The sequence below is a fragment of the Carlito syrichta genome, unplaced genomic scaffold (genome assembly GCF_000164805.1).
Source record: "Carlito syrichta isolate Samal-C Ts95f unplaced genomic scaffold, Tarsius_syrichta-2.0.1 Scaffold108870, whole genome shotgun sequence".
Lineage (NCBI taxonomy): Eukaryota > Metazoa > Chordata > Mammalia > Primates > Tarsiidae > Carlito > Carlito syrichta.
This window is the reverse complement of record NW_007052966.1, coordinates 27,084-46,138: the sequence shown is the minus strand read 5'-3', so window position 1 is coordinate 46,138 and position 19,055 is coordinate 27,084. Positions and strand designations below refer to the sequence as shown.

The following is a 19,055-nucleotide window of genomic DNA, read 5'->3' as shown; positions in this document are numbered from 1 at the left end:
ATGTTCTTCATTCTCTCACTGAGTAACCTTCTAAAATGCAAATACGATTATGTTAAAGTTTCCTATGTAAAATCCTTCCATTGTTTTCTGCATTGTTTTTAGGAGAAAGCCCAAACCCCTTAACATGCTTCATGAAGCCCACCCTGACCTCTCTAGCTCGATGACAGGCTGAGGACCAGCTGTAATGAGCTGCATCCAGTTTCCCAAATGCCCTATACTGCCTCTCACCTTTCCTCGTCTTTTTTTTTTTTTTTTTTGAGTTGGAGTCTCACTCTGTCGCCCAGACTGGAGTGCAGTGGCCGCTCCCGGCCACCGCAGCCTCGACCTGCTGGGCTCTGGTGATCCTTCCGCCTCAGCCTTCCGAGTAGCTGGAACTACAGGCGCGCACTACCACGCCTGGCTAATTCAGAACACATTCTTAATCCCTAGCCCCTCACCCACAATTTCAACCCCTTGGAGACTGGGCTTTAGACCTCTTTCCTCTGTCCCCTACTGCTGTGCCATTACCTTATCACCACATTAATCCTGTGTGCTGTTATAAACTATTTCCTTGCTTTTCTTCCCCAGCAGTTACAAGCCCCTGAAGAACAGGTACCTTCTCCTATTCACTAATGTATTCTCAGCCGTTAGTACAGAGTAGACTATTAGTAAGCATTGAATAAGTATTCAAAGGCTGAGTGACTCAGTCAATTAAGGTATATTATTTATCCAAGATGAAAATCATTTACCTTTTCTGATTTAAGCATAAACTCAAGGCTCATTTGTAAGATATATATTTACTATATATATATGTAGAATTCTCACCCGTTGTAGAAGTCAACTGTCTTTCCATCTTAGGCCATAACTTGCAGCATACTTTCTTTAAATCTTAACCTTTTCAGCCACCAAATGAGTTCTAACTCAAGAAGTTGGGCCAGATTCCAAATACCTCCCAGATTTAAAAAATTATAATTGCACATGCATGTATTTAATTAAGCTAATTTTCTCCATAGCAATACAAACTCATTTTTTTAAATTACTGAGAGATGTGACTATTAATGGAACTTGAGTCATGAGAATGTCGTCTGAAGTCACTGCTCTCTATTTCCTCTAAATCAAATCACCCTAGCACAAGGTGTATGTAGGATGGGCTCGCTTAGTGGATTCTGCCTTTTAAATTTCCTCTGTTACTGCATTACAAGATTAGTTGACTCCAGTAATTTCCTCAGAATAAGACTCAGAATAATAAAAGAATAAATTAATCAGTCAGTGGAAAAGCAAACCCTCTATTTGAGGCATATGAAGCACAAGAGAACATCTCATTGTTACATGGAGTTAGCCATCTCACACAGTCCTGTTGAATCCTATCTGAACAGTCAATCTGTGTAATCACAGAACCAGACTCCTGAGCAGCTCTAGGCCTGCCTTTCCCCTCCTGCCTCATAAGGAAATGTGCCAATGTATTCATATCTTCCCAGTTAGGTGGCAGAGTCTGTAAATCCTTTTTTCCAATAACCCTAAAATTTTACTAACTGGGAGTCCAACAGCCTGGTACACATTTAATGAAACAATAGGTTTATGGTGGCAGATGATTGTTTAGAATAATGGTTCTTAGCTCAGCTACACTTCAACTTTTGTAACTACCAGGACCTTGGCTGCATGCCCAGAGGTGCTAGTTTATGTGGGTCAGGGTGGGACTTGGGCTCAGGATATTCAAAAGCTTTCCAAGTGCTTCTGGTGTGCAACCACATTTAAGCACCACTGGTTTAGATGCTTGCAGGCAGGACCAGTACAGAATGACCTCTTTAATAAACTTTGAAGCTTCGAGGTCACAATTCCAATGAATCTCTGAGATTGTTTTTAATTACCAGGCCTATAACAAAGGAGTGTGTTATATATATAACAACTACTGGTTGTTAAAACATTCCCAGGGAAACCATTGCTTCCAAAAGGCAGCTGGATTCCCTTTGGTCAACAGGCGCTGCCAGGCAGTAGCCAACCACACTGCAGTATATGTTGGTCCTGGTCAGTTCAGTTCAATTTAATTCAAAGTTAAGATCAGGATGCAACTTGGCGAGACCTCATCTCTACAATAAATCAAAAATTAGCCGGGCGTGGTAGCGCACGCCTGTAGTTCCAGCTACTTGGAAGGCTGAGGCGGAAGGATTGCCGGAGCCCAGCAGGTTGAGGCTGCAGTGGCCGGGAGTGGCCACTGCACTCCAGTCTGGGTGACAGAGTGAGACTTCAACTCAAAAAAAAAAAAAAAAAAAGATCGGGATGCTATAAAATTGTTTTATTTTCTTTTCCTCTAGATGCTGGATGAGGAGTCATTGCCCACATTGATAGATGTTTTATGCAAATATTGATCATATTTAGTGTGATTTTTCTCCAATCAAATCTATAAGCAATAAAGTATCCAAAAAAAAAAATCTTGTTATAATGGAAGCACTGGGTCTCAGACAGCAAGTCTCACTACATGGCTGTGCTAGTTGGGACATAATCAATTATAAAAGCAACCCTTCATGTAGGGCTTACAGTGTTCCAGTCAGGCATTTGGCATAGATTGTCTCTTTTGTTCATAATATCTCCATTCAGCAGTGAGAAAATAGAAATTCAGAAAATGGAAGTAATTTGTCCAGGTCATGAGCCAGTGATAGTATCAGAACTAAAACCAAAAAAGTCTCAACCTGGCTTTTTCTTTTGAACCAAACCCTAAGTCTGGGCTCCATGTCCAGAATGACTTCCCGAGAGACCAAAATGAGTTCATGTCTACGAGAAAAGTCCTTGAAAATCATTTAAATGCTCTGCAACTTTAAAGAGTCATTGTTACTATGAATGATGATATTCATATTCAAGGTCACCCATAAAAATCTTTTTTTTTTGCAATATACAGAAACTGGATGTCATCTGATACAGCATCTAGTGTAATTAATCTAATGGCTGTATCTTTCTCCATACTGGGCATCCTTGGAGGAAATGAAACATTGACCTAACTGATATTTCCACGTGAGATTTTTGCAGGTTCCATAAATGAGCTGCCAGAGCCCCAGAGCAGACACTCCCAACTGGAATAAAACGTTCCTCCTATGGGTGGTTGGATTATTAGTCCAGGATAGTGTTATTAATGTGCAGTTCCCTTTTAGGGGATGATTAAACAAATAAAGCTTTATGTCTTCTTCCCCAAGGGAATATCTAAACATTTTTTTTCAGTTTTCTATATTTAACTATTTTTTAGATGCATTTTAAATTTTAATGAGAAATTTTATCAAAAAGAACAATAAAATGAACATGAATATACCCTCCACTCAGCATAAACTATAAAGCATGACCAAGACTTCTACAGTACTCATACTCAGAGCCCACCCTATTTGTGTTCCTTCCTCCCCCAGACCAACCACTCCTCTGAACTTTTTTATGCCACTATTTTATCAAAATAGTTTTGCCACATATGTATGAATCTCTAAACAATATATCATTTATATAGTTAACTTTGTATATAATTCTTTCCATATAGTGTACACAGTTCTGTTACTTGATGTGTATACTCAATATTATTTGTGATGTTCATGAATGTGGACACATTAGCTAAAACGGAACTTTTTTCAATACTCTATGATAATGCATTATCCGAATAATCACGAGGGTGTTTATCCAGTCTCATCTGTGGATATGTAAGTTATTTCTATTTTTTAAAAAAATATTTACAGTGTTGCTTTGTGCATTTTGCTCATGTTTCCTTGAGCCCATGTGCCAAAGTTTCAGTAGGTTTTACTTTGTGTGTATTTCATTGCTAATGAGGTTGAACATCTTTGTATAGATATGTTTTTCACTCATATTACATCTTCATAAAATACCTGTTCGTGTCATTTAGCCTATTTTTATGTGGGGTTATTTGTCCCTTTGTTGTTGATATGTACAATTTCACTATACCTTTCAGATTCTAATTATTTGTCAATGATATTATTTCCAACAGCTTCTCTCATTTTACAGCTTGTCTTTTCACTCTCATTTTGATACACTTTGGTAGAAAAAGATGTTAATTCCACTAAAATTTATTCATTCGGGATTTTCATTTTTTAATGTCTTCTTAAAGAAATTCTTTCCTACCCTGAGGACATAAAGATATTCATCTATATTATCATCTAACATTTTTATAATTTTATCTTTCACAATTATGTCTTTCAGTCTACCTGAAATTGATTTTTGGTTAGGGTGTAAAGCATACCTACAATTATGTTTCCATAGAAATAACCAATTGTCCCACCACCTTTTATTTGAAATATTTCCCTTAGAGCTACCTCTGCCAATAATCAAATTTTTGTGCATGGGTAGGTTTGATTCCATTAATCGTTTGCCTATTGATGTAACTAACCACACATTCTTACTTACGGTAGCTTTAAAATAAGTGTGACATTTGGTACGGTAGCTTTAAAATAAGTGTGACATTTGGTACAGCTAGTCCCAGAGCATGTTGTTCATGAGAGTGTCTTGGCTGTCTTTGGCCTTTTCCATATGTGCATGTGTGCATGCATACAATTTGAATTAAGTTCGTTCAGTTCTGTTATCAAAATAGTATTACCACACATGTATGAATCTCTAAACAACATATCATTTATATAGTTAACTTTGTATATAATTCTTACCATACAGTATACACAGTTCTATTAATGTGTATACTCAATATTATTTGTGATGTTCGTGGATGTGGACTTATACAACAACTGAGAAAGAATTTATAAACTTCAACTGTTAAACCTTTCAAAATGTGGTATAACTCCCTATTTATTTACTCTTTTAAAAAATGTCTTTTTGGAAGACTTTAAAGTATCCTCCCCATATATTTTTATAATTTTCTCCATAAATTGCTTGAAAATCTGATTTAAATTTATTGTTAGATATGTTATTTCGATATTTTTAATATATTTTTTATTTTGTAAATGTAATCTTTCTAATTTATATTTGCTAGTTAATAGACTTGCAGTTGACATTTTGTATTGATTTTGCATCCAGCAGCCTGATAACCACATTTAATTCCAATAATTTATCTGAGTTTCTTTTAGAACTTGTATTTAGATAATTACATCCTTTGAAAATAATGACACTTTTATTTCTTCCTTTTTCATCCTCTACTCTGCTTTATTTTCCTTTCTTACTGTTCTCCATAGCACCTTGAGGAAGATGCCGATCAGAATGGTAGTAGGGGGAATTCAACCCCTGCCTTATATGAGTATTTGATCACAGGAGAAGTGCTTTCAAGTTTTTACCGTTCGTGTGAGGTTGCTGTGGATTTCTTGGGAAATTCCCCCAATCATTTAAGGAAGGTCATTTTATTTCTAGTTTGCACTAGGTTGTTTTGTTTTTTGTTGTTACCATTGTGGTTTGTGTTCTTTTTTTCAATTTGAATGGATGTTAAATTTTATGAAGTATGTTTTCTGCATCATTGAGTTATCATGAGGTTTTTCTTCTTTAATCTGTCAAGGAGGTATATTGTGTTGATCAATTCAAAACTAGCCTTCCATTACAAGGGCAGGTACAATTGTTTGTTATGTATTTCCTTCCTTCCTTCCTTACTTCTTTCCTCCCTCCCTTCCTTCCTTCTTTCCTCCTTCCTTCCTTCCTTCCTTCCTTCCTTCCTTCCTTCCTTCCTTCCTTCCTTCCTTCCTTCCTTCCTTCCTGAATTGTGTCTTACTCTGTTATCCAGGCTGGAGTGCAGTAGCACAATCACAACTCACCACAGCCTTGAATTCCTGGGCTCAGGTGATCCTTCCAGCTCCCAAGTAACTGGAACTACAGGTGCACACCACCATGCCTGACTAATTTTTTTTTTGTAAAGACAAGCTCTTGCTATGTTGCCTAGACTGGTCTCAAACTCCTAGGCTCAAGCAATCGTCCCACCTCAGCCTCCTAAACTGCTGAGATTACAGATACAAGCTACTGCACCTGGCCTGTATTTTCTTATTTATATATACATTCTGGATTTTTTAAACTAATATTTTCTTTAGGATTTTTACATCTATGTTCATGAGTGACAATGATCTACTACTGTTGAAAAGTTACTGTATTGAATTTTATTTAAATCCCCTTATTAGAATGGTACTTAGGTAGGTACAAACACAAAACTCGGTAGAAACTTATATAACTATTCATATAAGGCCAAATATAATTTACCAATTAACTTCAACAAATCTATGAAACCAACAAATTTTAAACAATCATGTCAAATTACAGTGCTGATGTTTTATTGAAACTGTGTGGCACTTGAAACATTATTATAGTCCTGACTGTTCCTGTGAATGTCCCTTTATTGTTAATGACTCAATTTCCCATGATTTCTGTATTTGACCTACTGAGAAACTTTCTCAGGAATGATACAGCAACACTATTGTTATTTTCCTCAGATTCCTAGGTTATGTTCATTTAGTTTGAGAAATAAGTCATGAAGGTGGTTGGTGGTTAACCAGCCTTTGGAAAGTGGCAGGAACCCAGGATTTAGAATCAACACAAGTTGAATTGAAACCCACTCCTGCCACTCACAGGATTGTGCAGTTTATAACGCCTCTGAGCCTCAGTTTCCTCATTCATAAATAAGGTAAAAAGACCTCCCAGGGATGCTGTAAAGGTTAAATGAAATAACTTATAGGCAGCATTACTTATGTAGTAATTGTTAGTTGCCTCCCTGACATTAGAGAAAAAAATCTATTATTATCTTGAATCTGGGCCAAAGGCATAATAATTTTTGCACAAGCGATGAGAATATTACAAAATGGAAAAACATGGACTTTGGAGCAAGACAACCCCATTAGCTTTTTTGACCTTGAACCTTCTGATTTGATTTCCTCATTCATAAAATGAGGATGATTAAAATATGTATTTTGCATAATTATTGGGCAAATCTGAGGTAATATGTATAATTAAGTCACGTGGTAGTGATCACATGAAGTACAGAGTAGGCACTCAGTAAATAATAGCTATTTGTTATAGTCCATATTTGGCAACGGCCATGACTTTCCTTCCTCCTATGAGAGCCTCCTTTTTCTTTTGAATAATATCCTCATGTGTACAAAATATTTCTCAGTGTTTGGCCAGGAGTGGCGGCTCATTCCTGTAATCCCAGCACTCTGGAAGTCTGAGATGGGAGGGTGGCTTGAGGCCAGGAGCTTAAGACTAGCCTGGGAAACATAGTGAAGCCCTGTCTCTATTTTTAAAAATAAAAATAAAATAAAGTAGAATTAAAATAAATGAAAATATTTCTCAGTGTCTAGAGGAAAGTCATTTAATAAATGTTTGAGATTAAGAAGCAATGAGATGTTGCAGTGTCATTCCTCAGGGCTTTGAGAATTTGGGTTTCCCAACTATAATTCATGGGGTTCTGGAGTAGATGCTGATTTTCTTTTTTAAAAAAATTTTAAAGATGTGGGGTACAATTCATGGTTAGATATACAAATGGTCGTTGTATAGGTAAAGATGGGCCTCACTTTGGTCCCCACGTCACCTGGTTTGAGATCAGGTACCCTTATTGATGAAGTGTGCCCTGCTCCCTTCCTCCCCTGGCAATATTGTCCCACTACTGCCAATCCCTTTCATATAGTATGATGATAATTGTTTGGGGTCTGCTTATGGGTGAGAACATGTGGAACTCAGATCTTTGTTTCTGTGATGGGTCACTAAGTATTATAGGCTCAATCCACCCAAGTTGCTGTGAATGTTGTCCTTCTTTATGGCCGTGTAATATTCCACCGTGTATATGTACCACTTTTTTTAATACAGTCTACTTTTAATGGACACCACAGTTGGTTCCATGTTTTTGCTATTGTGAATGCTGCTGCAATAAACATGCATGTGCAGGTGTCTTTTTTATAGAATGATTTTAGTTCCTCTGGGTATATTCCCAGAAGGGGCATTACTGGGTCATATGGAAGGTCGGTTTTTAGAACTTTTGGGAATCGTCACACTGTTTTGCACAGAGGTTGTACTAGTTTACACTCCCACTATCAGTGTAGAAGTGTTCCCTTTTTGCCGCATCCTCTCCAGCATCTGTTATTTTTTTTGAGTTAGTGATGACTAACTCCTGACTGAAGTTAGGTGGTATCTCAGTGTGGTTTTAATTTTCATTTCTTTGATGATTAGTGTGGCTGAGAATTTTTTAATGTATCTGTTGGCTGCTCGTATGTTTTCTTTTGAGAAGTGTCTATTCATATCTTTTGCCAACTTTTTAATGGGGCATTTGTTTTTTTCTTTTTGGCATGTTTGAGTTCCTTGTAGATACTAGATGTTAGACCTTTGTCAGATATACAGTTGGCAAATATTTTTCCCCATTCTGTGGACTATCTCTGCTCTCTTGATGGTTTCTTTTGCTTTGCAGAAGCTTTTCAGTTTGACAAGGTTCCACTTGTCCATCTTATCTCTTGTGGACATTTGTGGTTTTGATCAGGAATTGGTTGCCAGTTCCAATTTCCATAAGGGTGTCTCCTGCATTTTCTAAAGTTCTTTTTTTTTTTTTTTTTTTTGAGTTGGAGTCTCACTCGGTCGCCCAGACTGGAGTGCAGTGGCCGCTCCCGGCCACCGCAGCCTCGACCTGGTGGGCTCCGGCGATCCTTCCGCCTCAACCTTCTGAGTAGCCAGAATTACAGGCACGCGCTACCACGCCCAGCTGATTTTTTGATTTATTGTAGAGATGAGGTCTCGCTGCTCAGGCGGGTCTCGAACCCGTGGGCTCAGGCAATCCACTCACCTCAGCCTCCCAAAGGCGCGGGATTACAGGCTGAGCCACCAAGCCCGGCTTAAGGTTCTTATAGTTTGAGGTTTTATGTTTAGGTCTTTGATCTCTTTATAGTTGACTTTTGTGTATAGTGATAGGTAGGGGTCATATTTAATGCAGATTTTCTATAGAGAGACACACACATCTCATGAATTAAATGTTCAGGGCATTGAAAGGCCACCCACTCATTATCCTCTTCTCCTTGTGATACTATTATTTGAAAACTGGTCTCTCTCCTCTTTATTTTTCTACTGCAAATTTCATTCCATCTCACCAGAAGTCTTACAGATTAAAGGGTGGTAATTTGGCACCCCTAAGAGGACTTTTTACAAGACAGTAGCTTCTAAATGTACTGTGAGTTGTAAGATAACTCCATGTTGGCAGTTGCAATTACGTACTAGTTTCTAATAAGGGAAAGCAAATGCCAATGGGTCCACAAAGGGAGACCCTTACTATGATGATTCCATTAAGTCTCCTCCAAGTCACATTTTCATAATGCCAAATGATATTTTGCAGCTTGAATCTCTCCTGATAGTATAAGGAGTTAGAAATTTCGCTTTATTAATTAACATTTTCATTTTGCTCAAATTTTGGAGTGCAGTGATTTTCCAGAAGTGCTAATTACCGAGTTCACAGCAGAAGGCTAGCTGCATTTTAAAATATTTCCTCAGATGCTCCCTGCTGAGCTCAAAAATGTCCTTATTCAGCCGAGCCAGCCTCCCAGATGGGTGGGAGGCCCCGGGCCAATGCTGCTCACAGACTTGGGGCATCTTCTGAACCAGGCTGAGGGCTGGAGCAGCAAGAGACTCACACTCCCAAAGAAGCTCAGTTTTGACCACATCTGTCTTTAAGCAAATTCTGCTCATCAATGCAAAACCCTGATACGTGGTATCAGAAAACCATAGCATCTCCTGGTCATCCCCCTACCCACTGCTCCAGCCTAGTGCTCTCTGTCAGGTGGCATGCTACAGTAATTTTTGACTCATAAATCTAGAAGACCCTGGTTATTTCTGGCTAGGCCTGGGCAAAAAGAAAGGGACTCACTTAAGACACCTCTCCTGGGTGTCTAAGTAATGGGTATACACATGCAAGCATGAAGTTGTATATGCAGATGTGTTTATCTGTGTCTTAGCCCATGCAGGCTGCTTTTACAGGGTACCATAAACTGGATGGCTGATATACAACAGAAATGTATTTCTCACAGTCTGGAGCTGGAAGTCCAAGATCAAGGTGCCAACAGATTCCCCGTCTGGCAAGGACCTATTTTCTGGTTCATTGGCAACCTTCTTCGCCTTTGTCCTCTCATGGTGAAAGGTATAAAGCACCTCTCTGAGGTCCCTTTTTTTTTTTTCCTTGAGTTGGAGTCTCACTCTGTTGCCCAGACTGGAGTGCAGTGGCCGCTCCCGGCCAGCGCAGCCTCGACCTGCTGGGCTCCGGCGATCCTTCCGCCTCAGCCTTCCGAGTAGCCGGAATTACAGGCATGCACTACCACGCCCGGCTGATTTTTTGATTTATTGTAGAGATGAGGTCTCGCTGCTCAGGCGGGTCTCGAACCCGCGGGCTCAGGCAATCCACTCACCTCAGCCTCCCAAAGGCGCGGGATTACAGGCTGAGCCACCGAGCCCTGCTAAGGTCTCTTTTATAAAGGGTATTCGTCTCACTCATGAGGCTTCATCCTCATGACCTATTCACCTCCCAGAGGCCCCACTTCCTAACACCATCCTTTGGGGTTTAGGATTTCAACATATGCCTTTGGAGGACACAAACATTCAGCCCATAACACTGTAAAGAAGGCATAGGAATTTGATATTTATAGACATAATTTTCAACACTAACTGTCCAAAAGTTTTAAATTTATGTTATAAATAATGAAGAAGAGCTTCTGATCTTTCAAGCCCCAGCAGAGCCCTCCCCTAAACTGGAGTTAACTGCCTAAACCTGTGGTTAGCTACCTAAATCTGGTGTTAACGACCTAAACCTGGGGTTGACTACCTAAACCTGGGGTTGACTACCTAAACCTTCCATTACCTACCTAAACCAGGTGTTAACTACTGAAGCCTGGGGTTACCGACTGTCACAGTTTCCCCGGGACTGAAGGTTTCCTAAGATGTTCATGCTAATACCAGGATGGTCCTGGGCTAGCAGAACAACTGCTCGTGCTACTGACAGTCCCCTGGGGGTTGGCACCACCTCCCCCACCTTGTGCATTGGCCCATGAGAATTACCATCTCCTTCCTCTCTGCATGCACACACATTCACCCATGTGCCACGTGATCTCTACCAGATTGCAAAATCCATCTTGAGTCAATTCATTCACCTGTTCCCCACCTGCTCCCAATATGCCTAAAAAATGAGATTTGCCACCGTGGACAGCGTTTTGAAAGGGTCTTTTCTGTTTTGTCCATTAAATAGACTCTGAGTCTGTGGTCCATAAGTGATATTTGAAGGATGAGGGTGAGACATTAGTAAATAAAAGGAGACTTGGAGGGCTGGAGGGGAGGAAGTGTCAGAACACAGCAAGCCACCTGGTCTGTGTAGGAGCGGTACAGTTGGAAGATTCCATGAGGGCTCGTGAGGCCTGAGGCCATCTGCAGAGGATGATACTATGGCCTCCCAGGAGACATAGGTCTGTGACAGGGAGCAGGAAAGGGCTGTGTGGACACCAGCTCAGCAACTGACAACTCAAAGGCGTCAAACTCATGCTATGAGCCAGGCTCTACGTTTGCCCAGAGCTATGCTAGTGTTTGTGTGAAATTTTTTTAAAAAGGGAAGATGTTACCATTGCCTGAAGGAGATTAATGTGCAGGCAAGACATATATACATGACATAAACTAAAAGAAAGTTATTACAGAATTCTAGAAGTCAAAGAGCCTTACCTCTCCCTATTTTTAAGGCAGGAGAATTGTGCAAAGTGACGACTACAGCTCAGAGGGTTTAAATAATCCTCTAAATCACATAACAGTGCCTCGGTGTTTTATGACTTTAGAGGAGAGGTGAAGGTAGTTCTGGAAGGCTTCCTGCAGGAGATGGGGCAGACCTGGGCTCTGCAGAGCAAGAAAAGGCATCAAAGAAAGGGAACTTCGAGGCAAGCTGTGCAGCAGCAGGAAGCTGAGTGGTTGGGGCACCTGTCCGGCATAGGAGGTGATCGGCCCCAAGTTAGGTGGCCCTGTGTGGAAATGAATTTCTGCAGATACCCTGGAGAGACGCGAGACCTCAGCCAGGTACTGGGACAACCGAGGCCAACTGTAAGCTTCTTTACTGAACAGACAAGATGACTCCACTCAGATGTCTCCTCGAGAACCACAGGTCTCAGGCCCCTTCACAGGTGACCCTTGTGTGATCAGCTGAGAAGGAGCCCAAGGAGGTCCCTGGGAGGAGGCAGGTCCTGTGGGTGCATTGGCATCAAAAATGACCTTCTTGCTTCTGTGGCATCATCCCAGGGGCTCCACACAGGCCACTGAATGTCCCACAACATCCTCAGAGTCCAACCTCATCAGCAGGGCAGGTGTCATGAGCTTGGCATGACCATCAGTCTGAATGAGAGAAAGCTTCTGTTCTGTGTGGGCTCCTGGCTTTTGTGAACTGACACAGGGCACAGCCACCTGGGCACCTGGAGATAAAGTAACCTAAGAAGTCGTGTACTCTTGAGGTGATGAAGAAAAACAGGAGAGGGGAGGAAAGATTATACAGGACCCAGTGAACAGAGTCCCAGCACCTTCAGCCCTGATTTGCTCAGGGCAGTCCACGTTTATTCCCAGAAACCTGGAGAAATTACTAGTAGAGCCCTCTTTCACGAGCAGATGTACCACCAATTGGATGATAATATAACTTATCATTGTCCGCCACATGATTGGTGACTTGAAGTCTCAGGCAAGCACCTTTTTTTTTTTTACATCATTACAGCTGAAGTGTTGTAGGGCACAGCCTAGCCCAGAAGCCGTAGAGCACAGAGCTGGAACCAGACAGTCTGTCCTGATCCCGGCTCTGCCACTCACTAGCTCTGTCCTATTGGGCAAATTACTTAACCTGTCTGTGCCTTATTTTCCTCTGATATGGGGATCAACATAGTGCCTGCCTCATGGGCTTAGATGAGGATACAATTAATATTTGTGATGCTGTGTTTATACTTATTTAATAAGAACCTGGGGTCAGTTCTGTGCTGTGGGCAGCCAGAGAACCCACAACCAGGTGGATGATGGAAAAACAAAATGGAACGGGTGTCAGGAGCCAGCCTAGAATGAACCAGTCACAGAGTGCTCAGCAGAACAGAGGTCAGGTTTAAATCCCGGAAAAACAGAAAGACATGACGCTGAAAAAAGTCTGAGAGCTCAGCAAGGACAGCAGGGTCCTGTCACCATCCTTGAGAGGGTGCAGAGATTCTAGAAAGATCCTAGGTACTGCTTTTGTCACTGCATTTAATAAATTGAGAATTGGGGCCAGGCATGGTAGCAAGTTTTAAAAATTGAGAATTGGGATCACTCCTATAAACCCAGTGCTTTGGGAGGCTAAGGTGAGAGGATTGCTTGAGTTCAGGAGTTTGAAACCAGCCTAGGCAACATAAGGAGACTTCATCTCTAGGGAAAAATCAAAAAAATTAGCTGGGCGTGGGGTGCACACCGGTAGTCCCAGCTATTCCCCCTACTGGGAATACACCCAGAGGAACTCAAATCACTCTATGAAAAAGTTACCTGCACATGCATGTTCATTGCAGCATTATTCACAATAGCAAAAAGATGGAACCAACCACGCTGCCCATCGAAAGAGGACTGGGTTTTAAAAAGTGGTACATATACACAATGGAATATTACACAGTCATAAAGAAGGACAAAATTATGAACTTTGCAGCACCTTGGATAGACTTAGAGTCTATAATACTGAGTGATCCATCACAGAAACAAAGAACTGAGTGCCACCTGTTCTCACTCATAAGTGGACCTTGAGAAATTATCATAATACTGTAAGAAAGGGATTGGCAGCAGTAGGAAACTGCCGAGGAGGTGGGGGGTGGGATTGGCAGTGGTGGGAAACTGCGAGGGGAGGGGGGCACACTTCATCATCAAGGGTACCTGCAAAATGAACATTTGTATACCTAACCCTGAATTGTACCCCACATCTTTAAAACTTAAAAAATTTTAAAAAAAGAAGGATCGCCAGAACCCAGGAAGTTGAAACTGCAGTGAGCTGTGATTGTGCCACTGTCCTCCAGCCTGGGAGAAAGAATGAAACTCCGACTCAAAAAATATAAAATAAAATAATAAAGATAAAAATAAATTGGGTGTCGGAATTATTGACTCCACTAAAGGCTTTTGATTATATTAGCATAGGAATAAAAGGGGAAAGGAAGGTAGAATGAGAAGGAAGTTTTCTCAGATGCTGTAGGTAGGTCACACGAGGCACTTGATGGATGAGAAAGTCAGCCTCAGGGCATCACGTGTATCACCCAGGGTTTCCTGTCAATTTAGGGTAGAGCTGGCTTTGAATCTAGATTGCCTGGCTCCAAAGCTGCCTTCCCTGCAGGAAGCTAAGACAGCCCGTGCCTCAGTGAACAGAACACCAGAACTTTCCCCCTAGAAGTTACTGCTGTTTCCTTCTCCTCTGCAAGCCTTGTCTCAGCCAGATACTTCCAATTCCCTCTGAGCCTGATGTCCAGAGTCAAGACTGGTCTGTCTAGAACTGGCTCTGGCACCCCCATAAAGTGCACACAGGGAGAGAAAGAAGCCAGTGGGTCCTGCACACACCCTGGCTCTGGGGTGGCCACTCCTATGGGCCCTTCAACCTCAGCCCTTGGCGTTCACAGGTGGCCTTGCTGGCCCACAGATGTCCTCCAGGAAGCCACAGTGGGGAAGATGCTGAGTTCGTTTGGCAGAGGTAGCATGTTCATCATGAGAGAGGAGTAGCCTTCCAACACCCCAAAGCTTGAAGGCTTCATTGTTTTCTGTTTCTCTCTAGAATATTATTCATTGCTTTTCATATTAATTATCCATTGATAGACTCATTTTCAGACAGAGACAATGACAGAAGAAATAATAAATGTAAAAGTGAAAGGGGATAGTATCAAAAGTAAAAAAAAAAAAAGGCCACCTATTCTGTGAATATTTCTTGGATTCCCAGGTTAGAATTCCTACTACTTTCTGCAACAGTGCACTAGCAGCTCTATGTACCCATGGTATGGGGTAAACATTTTTCCACAGGTCTTTTCCCATTACGTGGTATTTCCCCATAGCATCCCAGGGTTTTGGATGACAACAGCATGTTTATTATTTTATCCCAAATTCCCAGACTGGTGCTAGGTTCATTTTAGGCACTTAATTAAATGTTATCATTTATTTATTTATTTTTCCATTGTAAAAATAATACAGAATACAGAAAGCAAAAAATACAAAAAAAGAAAAAAAATTCTTAAGATAACACCAAAAGAGGCAGTATCTATAATTATTCTTACTATTTTAGTATGTTTTCTTAACCTATTTTTAAGAGTAGATGCTCTTTTATAGTTACAATTAGTTTTATATGCCAAACTTTTTGCCTACTACAATTAACATTTTATACAATTAAATACTTATTGTAAACATAATGTTTAATATTTACATAGCATTTCATTGAGTATGCCCACAGAATTTAATTAACTGTTTTCCTGTTGGACAGCTAGACCATTTATAATATTCCATTGTTATAATTTATGCTGTAAAACACCTTTGGACCTAAAATATTCCTTCAGTGGAATTACAGAGTCAAAAAATATAAACTCTTTTTTAAGGCTCTTGATACATACTTGAAAATTGTTTTCTGTATTCCTTCTAATTGCACTTTCACCAACATCAGGTAAGTATGCAGTTGGTTTTAAAGAAATCTTGCTAATTCTATGATTTTTTAAAAAAATCCTTGCAAATATAAGTTAATTGCATAGCTATTTAAATCAGTATATATTTAATTATATCTCATAGCTAATTAAATTTACATGCATTTAATAGTAAATTGATTTTCTGTAAATTAATACCAGTGATATCTTTCTTGTGAATTAGGTGGTTTTATTCTTGGTCCACTGATCTTTTAGTGTCTTGGTGTGTAAATAACAGAAAAGATCACTGAAGGGGAAAGACAGCAAAATCACCTTTGGGTCCTTCCCAGACTAGCTGGGAGCTAGTTCCAGTCATATGGCTACAAATATCTCCTGACTCATAGCAACTTCTGAGCTGGGCTCTATTATTTCCCTGTCTGCCCCCATGGGAGGCACTAACTAGAGCTGTAAGTTCCAGAAGATCAAGAGCCTGAGGAAACAGCAGCTTCAAAGACCTCGAATAATCTAGACTAGGTAATGAGCCCCTGAAGGCCAAGAGAAAGTTGATTCCTTATCACATCACCTTGGAGAAGAATGTAATTCAAAGATCAGTAACCCAGAGAATGCAGGAAAGTTCTTGTCTGGGAAGAGTGTTGGTAGCTTCATTATACCCTCAAACCAACCCCTATTCCGCTCCAAATACCTGATGTCATCCAGGTGACTCAACCAGGAAAATCTGAATTATTTTTCATGGGTAGCATTTCAACCTTGCTGGAAGCCAGAGTCTACTCATATTAGGATTGTATACAAAAAAGACCCAGAAACTCACTAAGGAAGAAAATTGATTTTTTTCTGACCTTAGGAAGGTGTTGAAAATTCATTCATTTCTTTAGAATCTGAGGACGACTTCTGGCAGCCAATGAGGCTCAGACTTAACAGCAATAGAAAAAGGTCTATGGAGTGAGAAAGTGCCTCCAACTGTTTTCTACCAGTCAATACATTTGTCAATTCTCGAAAAGCTTTTAGAGGGTTCTTAGTCTGCAGTATTTGTGTTTTTGGTTTAGACCCATTCCCATAAAGGCCCCATGGTCCATCCATTCTTATGGCTATAATTGCTTGCTGCTTATTATTTTCAGTGTAAAATAATATGCTGAAAGAGGAGGCAGCTGGCCCCCAGTGTAGCGGTTCTTAAATTTCTGAGTACATCAGAGTCACCTGCAGGGCTTGCTGCCCCCCAGAAGGCTGGGTCCCCGTGAGGATGTGTGACTCAGTAGGTCTGGGGTGGGACTTAAGAGTTAGCATTTCTAATAAGTTTCCATGAGTTGCTGATACTGTTGGGCCCGGAGCAGCCTTGGAGAACCACTGTCACAAATGGTTGTGCAATATGACTTTCTAATTCTGCCACTATGGACAGGGTGACCTTACATCAAAGCTTAATTTTTCTGAAGCTGTGTCTAATTTCTATAAAATAAAGATAACACCTTCCTTTCCGAGGTTTTCTAACAATGGGGGTCCCCAGAGCGTGAGTGCTGAAGTCAGACAGCCTAGGTCCAAATCCTGGCTCTTCAACTGATAAGGGCTGTCATCTTGGGCCAGTATGCTCTTTCTGTGCCCTATTTAACTTAGCCCTAAAGTGAGAACAATGATTCATAATAGTGTCTGTCTCACAGGATTACAGTGAAAATCAAGTATACTAATATTTTTAAGTGCTTAGAATAATGTTTGGCTAATAGTAGATGGTATGAGTGTAAAATAAATACATGCAAAGCATCCATCAATGCAATGTACCATAGTGAGCCCTCAACAAGTAGTAGTTATTATTTTGGGGGCTTATTGGTGTATAATTCTGTCAGTCAACACATATTTAGCACCAACTATCTGCAAAGCTCTGATGTAGTCATATAAGGAAGCACAAGGCCAGATCTCCAATGTCTTAGAAATTACAATTTCATGGGCAGACAATATAAAAGGGAATTCCGGATCAGGGAGTTTTTGGTAAGTGCTGCACACACGGTTCAGAGAGCAGTGGGCAGGCGTCATTTTTCAGAAGAAAAGATCACCCAGCAGGAGAATGACAAGAGAAGATTTCAGAGCATTCAAACTCAAACTGGGCCTTGAGCTTTTGAGGCTGAAAGGACTTTTTAAAAATGATGCTTCAGGGAATTTGTTGCTGTTGCATGTGATTTACTTGGACTGGTTTGGGCTTATTAAAAGATCATGTTCCAAAATAAGTTTTTGGTTTTTTAAAGTGAAGTCTCTATGAGATCATTTTGCTTAAACATCAAAACCTATTGACCCAGTACAGAAAAGGGACACCCACTTCCCCGGGGCTGGCAGGTGTACCCAGTATCCCCCATCACACAAGAAAACCTTATTCCTCCTTTGCAGGCTCTCCAGGTGAATGAGGTGTCCAGAGACCTCACCATGAGGCAGTTCATGGTCCAGCCCTTGTCCAGGGGCTCAGATATGACCATGAACATTTAACCCTCCATCTTTGCCATCACTGTCATTCATCTCATAACCTCCCTGGCTGCCTGAATTTGTCTCTACCACACTGAAATAAATAACCCAGAGATACTGGTGGGCTCCATTAAGAAGCAAGTTAGTCTTTCCCTCATAGCATGATCCTACTGGATTACCTAAATGGATTGTCAGCCTGTACAAATTAACTTGAGCACTAGAGTCAGAGAGGTAGCCATAGCTTTTTGTGTCTTCTTTTGTGTTATTTTGCATGTTCATCACAGAGTGGGCTTTCCAGCCCTTTCTCCTTCTGCACCACCCCCCCCCTCTTTTGTAAATAACCACACAGGCTGGGATTTAGTGCTTTGTTCAGGTTTGGTTAGGTTTGAGCCTGTTCCTTTCTTTGAGTACAACCTAATGCCACCTCATTTCTCTTTTCCATAATGCCAAGTGATTTTTCAGCATGTTTGGACTGTGAAGCATTTCTTTTCAACAGATGTGTTGAGTGAGAGTTAGGGAGCATCATCATTTGCTGGACTAGGGGTTATCTGGGCTGAGCCACCAGCCTGGTTGCAACTGAACTTGTAGGATGTGCAGAGAGCTGCTGGAGTATCCCTGACTGCCGCATCATTGCTTTACCCAATAGACCATGCACCTTCCCATCATTGCTTCTGTTGATTTCTCCTCATCTCTGTGGTCACCAACCTATGAAATGTTTATGGATTTCCAGATTGCATCAGACTCCACCATCATTGGGCTGGAAAAAATCAAACCCTCAAAGTTATTCCTTGGAAAATAAAAGGGTGAGATTTCCTCCAGAAGCAAGTATGTGGATGGTTTAATGCAACACATGAAGTGGTATTTATTTGCTGCTATAATTTTATATATATATATGCAAACATACCTCATTTTATTGAGCTTTGTCTTATTGTCCTTCACAAACATGGCATTTTTTACTAATTGAAGGTTTATGGCAACCCTAAATTGAGCAAGTCTGGCAGCGCCATTTTTCCAAAAACCTGTGCTCACTCTGTGTCTCTGTGTCACATTTTGGTAATTCTCACAAATTTCAAACATCAT

At 40.7% G+C, this 19,055-nt stretch overlaps 1 protein-coding gene across 1 annotated transcript in view; it reads left to right on the top strand.

The window, feature by feature from the left end:
- LOC103271023 (dipeptidyl aminopeptidase-like protein 6) overlaps positions 1-17,999 on the top strand; it is a 416,180-nt gene extending 398,181 nt beyond the window's left edge. The window contains exons 9-10 of the mRNA XM_008068506.2: positions 11,724-11,958; positions 17,904-17,999. Of these exons, the coding sequence (XP_008066697.2) occupies positions 11,724-11,958; positions 17,904-17,999 (331 nt within the window). The remainder of the gene's footprint in view (positions 1-11,723; positions 11,959-17,903) is intronic.
- Positions 18,000-19,055: the final 1,056 nt, after the last annotated feature.